A 6000-nucleotide genomic window follows, 5' to 3' on the forward strand; every position below is an offset into this window, starting at 1 on the left:
AATAATATTTGAAGCAAAATATGATTATGGCTGCAGGTGAAGTCTTAAATCCAATCTATATGTAAATGTATAATGTTAATGTGGCACCGGGGCTGATTGCAGATTGATGAACAAAAAACAGAGCGTTTGATGTGCAAAAAATATTGATGTGCCACTTCCCGGAAAATGCATTAATATTGCCTTTTGAGTGCTATTTATTTGAGCTCATCCGCATCACGTTTGGAATGATTTGTGATTTGTTTAGCCTGTCAAAGACGTAAGCCAAAATTAAAGGTGGCCTAAACCTGACCAACGCCATTATCATAGATGATTGAAGTTAATAACCACAAATCAGCCAAGGTTAAATAAGAAATGTCTGCGACTGTCATCGAGCCAGCAGGGCGTTAATTGTCCGGCAACATGCCCACAAATTGAACATGACACTTATACTTAAGAGACAATTGGTCACAAAGAAAATATTAAATCAGTCAATCACAAGCAACAATGATCCTCAGATGGACTAATTCTATTTCAAAAGCAGCCTCAAACGAAAGCAAAGAAAAATCTGCAGGCCCAGAAAGCTGCACAAGGGATCGCAATACACACACACACACCTACACACACACACACACACACACACAAAAGCTAAAGTGGGTCAGTACCTGCAGTTGTAGGTCCGGATTTCCTTGTTGTCCCTCTTGCACTTGACCGCCACAAAGATCATGGTGACAAAAAGGATAGCAGCGATGGAGCCGAGGGCAATGATGAAGATGAGGGACAGATTGACGGGTCCGATGGATTCCTGGGCGTTCAAGTCCGGCGATAGGTACACCACGATGTAGGCCGAGGCAGACAGTGAGGGCTTGCCGTGATCCCGGGCCACAACTGTGATCTCGTAGGTGGACTTGGTGTTCTCGCTGAACATGCGGGTGGAGTGCACCTCTCCATTGACTTGGTCGATCTCAAAGAAGGCCCGGTCGCCCTCGGAGATTGTGTAGGTCAGGCGGCCGTTCTCGCCTTCATCGTAGTCATCCGCCTTGACCTGGGTCACCATATAGCCGGCGCCTGCGTTCCTTGGGATTGACACCTCGGCGGTGCCGTTCACCAGAGGTGGGCTGGTCATGACGGGCGTGTTGTCGTTGACGTCCAGCACCACGATTCGCACGGTGGCGTTGCTCGACAAAGACGGGTTGCCGTTGTCGCGGGCAAGGACTTTAAAGTCAAAAGTCCTTGTGTACTCGTGGTCAAAGGACCTCATGGAGTAAATACGGCCAGCCGGATTTATACTCACATATGTGTTAACGTCCATGTGCTTAATCTCACCGGGGACTATGGAGTACGACACTGTTCCATTCATGCCCAGGTCAGGGTCCTCCGCCGAAACGGCCAGCAGACATGAGCCCGGCAGGTTGTTCTCCATCACCATCTCCTGGTAATGCGGCTTGAGAAAGTGCGGCGGGTTGTCGTTCTCATCCGCCACTTTGACCACCAGCGACTTGGTGGCACGCAGAGGAGGGGCGCCGCTGTCCTCGGCCTGGATGGTCAGGTTGTACGTGTCCTTCTGCTCGCGGTCCAGCCGACCGTCCACCAGGATGGAGGAGAAGCTCTCGTACTCCTGCAGCCGAAAGGGGATGTTGCCCTGGAGCCGGCACTGCACCTTGCCGTTGGCCCCTGCATCCTTGTCGGAGACACGCACCAGGGCGATGATGGACCCACGCTGAGCGTTCTCACTCACCTCCACCATCTCTGTGTTGAGCGACAGCAGGCTAATCACCGGCGGGTTGTCGTTGGTGTCCATCACATTCACAGTGACTTTACAGTGTGCAGGTATCGAGTTGGGACCCAAATCTTTGGCCTGCACGTCGATCTCGTATATCTGGGCGGTCTCATAATCCAGAACGCCATTGACGGTGATGATCCCGGTCTGGGGATCAATTCTGAACGCATTCCTTGTTTTCTCTGTGACGTAACTGTTGAACGAGTACACGACCTCTCCGTTGGTGCCCTCATCGGGATCTGTTGCATTCAAATCTATGACGAGAGTGTTGATTGGGGAGTTCTCCATGACATTAACAGTGTACACAGGCTCGTCAAAAACTGGGTTGTTGTCATTGGAATCAATGACTTTGATGTTTAACTGAACCGCGCCTATTTTTGGCGGTTCCCCTCCGTCCTCCGCGCTGATCTCATAAGTATAGTGGGACTGGGTCTCTCTGTCTAATGATTTTTGCACGACAAGCTCTGCAATTTTGGAGCCGTCGCCTCGCGTTTTAATCTCCAGTCCGAAAAGCTCGTTGGGGGTTATAGAGTAGGACTGCACTCCGAAGACGCCCGAGTCTGGATCGCTTGCCCCCTCCAGGGGAAACCTGGTCCCAGGGGACGCGTTTTCTGAGATCTCGATGTCAATGTGGCTCGTGGGGAACCTGGGCGCGTTGTCATTCAAATCCTCAATTTCAACTTTGATGACGCAAATCTCCATAGAGTTGGACATCACTTCCAGAGAAATAACGCACTTGGGGTTCTGGCGGCACACTACATCACGGTCGATCTTCATTTGCGTGGTAAGAATCCCGGCCGGGCTGAGTTCCACCCAGCGCGGCTCCGAATTGGAGATGACCCGCAAGTAGGGCGGCTGCGGTGCAATTTGGAATCCTTGTTTGAGCGCGTCCTTTGTCACGTTGCCAATCACGGAGCCGGGCTTCATCTCCTCGTTTATTCCATATTTGAGGTTAATGACAGCTTCGGCGCCGACCCAAAACAAGAGCAGCAGCACAATTACATGTATAAATTCCATTTCCTCCCCCCAAACTTGTTGAGTTCACCTTAATAAAAGATTTCGATTACGCACCCACCTCCAAAATCATGTCACGTGTTTTAAAAAGTGTCGAGACAAATGTTTCGTGTGCATACACATTTGACATCTATCGGAGTCGTCCTTCCTGCGGTGTTGAGCTGCGAAGGGTGACGGCCGGGCTGTGCACCGCGCACGGTGTCCGGGAGGGCTGCAGTGATTTGACCGTGCACGTCTTCATCCAAGTGCTGCTGTGCATGTCCTTTCCGAGCAATTGTCTCACAGGAGCAAAGTGCAACTGATCCAAAATAAAGGGGGAGGAATCCAGTGAGAGGCAAGTCCCATAAAATAAAAATGTATATATGTTAAAAATCCCCCATGAGATGATACTCAAAAGTCCTCCTTGATTCCTGTATCTATTTTACTTCAATTCGAAATCCTTGCTCAAATATAAGAAAATAAATCAACAGTTCAAGTCCGATTTTGTTCGCCCGTTCCAGGAATGTCTCATCATCAGCAAAGTCCAAGATCTTTTTTAATTCCAGCACATCTTACATCCCCTCCTCAAGTCTTGCGGATGCCACTTTCCCCCGCAGAGCACTTGAAGTGGTGAAAGCACCAAATATCCACGTCATTAAAGAAATCCGTTATAGATTAAAAAGAGAAAAAACGCACACACAAACGTAGCGCCTATGGTGGGAAGCGAGTGCACACTGGAGGACCCAGCAGCTTCTACCATCCAAAATAAAGGAACTCGGACTCAAACATGCGCTCCTCTCGCTCCACTGACGCACACTGGCAGACGCGCGGTAGCACTCGAGCCGATCGAGCGCTCAGTGCATGCGGACCTGCAGTACACCCCCCCCCCCCCCCCCCCCCACACACACACACACACCACTCTCTCGTCCCCTCCTCAGCCAATCAGGGGTTACACAGCCGGGGCCGGAGTCGCTTGTGGGTGGGGCAAAAAAAAAGATACACAATGGCCAGCAGATATACTTGCTCCTCTCTCCTCTTTGCAATTACAAAATGTTTGCACCAGCATTGCTTTAGCTAACACAGTCCATCTCAATACTTGTTTGTCAAGTAAACACTTACTGGACACCTATGACAATATCTGCACAGTCCCTTGACAGCCATAAATTGCAAGGGCCTTGTCGAAAAAATAAAACAAAACAAAAACTGCCATTAAAATGATAATAATGCTCCGTTTTCGACAGGGAATCGTTAATTTACAATAATTAATATTCTTGTTCTTGTGATGCATCACTACATGCTGCAACCAATGACATGTTGTGAATTATTCTTTAACGGGGTCATGTGAACATATATTGCCAATATATTACATCTACTTCACATCTAAAAAAAGACCTACAAAATCTCCCCAAGTTTCTGTATTCTATTGTATGTGGCTTCATTTGTTGCATGAGTGAAACTGCATTTGAATTCTTGAATTTCTGCATGTTAGCAGTTAAAAGAAGTCCTCGAATGGTTCACGTTCTCATTATGTACTTTCTATATCCGCACAGCAACTAAACAAAGCCCCCCCCCAAAAAAAGAATCAAACATTAGGGTTCTATTCATTAGGCTGGCGTACCAACCACTACAAACCAGCACTAGGTGTGTAAATTGTTAAAAAAAAAAAAAAAAAAAGACAAGAAGCCACATTCAGCGCAAGAATCACATGCATTAAATACGAACGTTGTCTCATTTTCAGTCTGACTTTGAGGAGGTTAATGTCGAGTTCCACTTCAGGCCACACACGCACGCACGCACGCACGCACACACGCTATACAGAGGCAGCCCGTCTTCAAAGTCACAAGGGTGACACCTAGTGTCCGCAGCTGCATGCATTGCTACTTCACCCTCTGCAGAGGAAAGAGAGAGAAAAAGACAGCTTTGGAAGCCAGGAAAATAACAATGGAACAATCAATTTGCTCTTTATATTGAAATGGCTTTGGACAGTTGGCGCACAATTAATGTGCTGTCCAAGAGGTGATAGAGGACTAAGCCACAGCCAATCATTGTTCATCAATGGTGATGACAGAAATACAAAATGGCTTTGAAACCTTGCATTGTAAAAAAAACAAAAAACAGATGCACCATCATTAACTTCAGCCTCAGTGTGGTGGATTTACAACCATATGAAAAGCCACATTATTAGACAACTCTGCATTGTCAATTTGAAATAATTTCATTTTTGTGGATAAAGAGAGATAGAAATTAAAACATGTTTCTTATCTTATCCATTGATCAATTGGCAAAATGATAATAAAAAAGAATTTGTTGCAGCCCTATTTACAATATCATTTATCATGAAGAATATTTGAAGAATGGCCCAGTTCTGCTGCAAACACACTGTTGAAAATCCTCTTGTTGCCAAAAACACACAGGTATATACGTTTATATATATACAGCATTTGTCTCATTTCTTGCGCCACCTCAACAAACAAGCAGGTATCAAAAGCAATTTGTTTGCTTCTCTGTAACACTTTTCGAGATGTCGCCTTCGCACAAGAGGTGAGGTAGCGCGCCGCGGGAATCTTGAAACTCATAAATTCTTAACGTCAGCAAGTTAAACTACCGTAGGCGGCGGCTGGGGACGTCCATTTTTCTTAAGGAGGGGGGCACAGTGACATGGTTAAGATGGCCGTCTATGGCTCTGACCCAGTGGCTTTTTGCTCTAAATTTGTCTGTGACTCTTGAGGCTGACTGATGGCAATCATTTTCAGGAAGGCTTAGATTATGACAGTTATGTTTCTATGAGGACATTAATTTACTTGAAGTCATCCATGCATTCATCCATTTTCCATAATCCTTCCCATCATTAGTGTCAAGGGTGGTCTGGAGACTATCGCAGATGGCTTTTGGTAAGAGGCGTAAAACACCTTGGACTGGACTCCAGCTAATTACAGCTCGCATAACCATTCACACTCACATGTACATGTGGACCATTTACAGCCTTGTTGCATGTTTTTAGAATGTGAAAGGAAGGCAGGGTAAACCCATGCAAGAATGGGGAGAACATGCAAACGCCACAGTGGAGGTTCTGAGCCAAGTATCGAATTCCCTACCTCAAGTCAAGTCAAATTTATTCATAAAGCCCTTTATCACAGAATCGTCTCAAAGGGCTGCAACTGGCAGATATAATTTTGCCAGAAAATATTACAACCCTCCACATGCACAACCAATTGACGCGAAAGTTGACATGAATGTTCATTATAACATTT

At 46.4% G+C, this 6000-nt stretch overlaps 1 protein-coding gene across 4 annotated transcripts in view; it reads right to left on the reverse strand.

The window, feature by feature from the left end:
* pcdh19 (protocadherin 19) overlaps positions 1–3624 on the reverse strand; it is a 59051-nt gene extending 55427 nt beyond the window's left edge. For 2 of the 4 annotated variants that reach the window (XM_037260556.1, XM_037260553.1), the window contains exon 1: positions 642–3624. In XM_037260556.1, the coding sequence (XP_037116451.1) occupies positions 642–2773 (2132 nt within the window). In that variant the 5' untranslated portion in view covers positions 2774–3624. The remainder of the gene's footprint in view (positions 1–641) is intronic. The other 2 variants (XM_037260554.1, XM_037260555.1) reach the window with 2 other exon arrangements.
* Between the last annotated feature and the right edge of the window lie 2376 nt (positions 3625–6000).

The sequence above is a fragment of the Syngnathus acus genome, chromosome 10 (genome assembly GCF_901709675.1).
Source record: "Syngnathus acus chromosome 10, fSynAcu1.2, whole genome shotgun sequence".
In the NCBI taxonomy this organism is placed as follows: domain Eukaryota; kingdom Metazoa; phylum Chordata; class Actinopteri; order Syngnathiformes; family Syngnathidae; genus Syngnathus; species Syngnathus acus.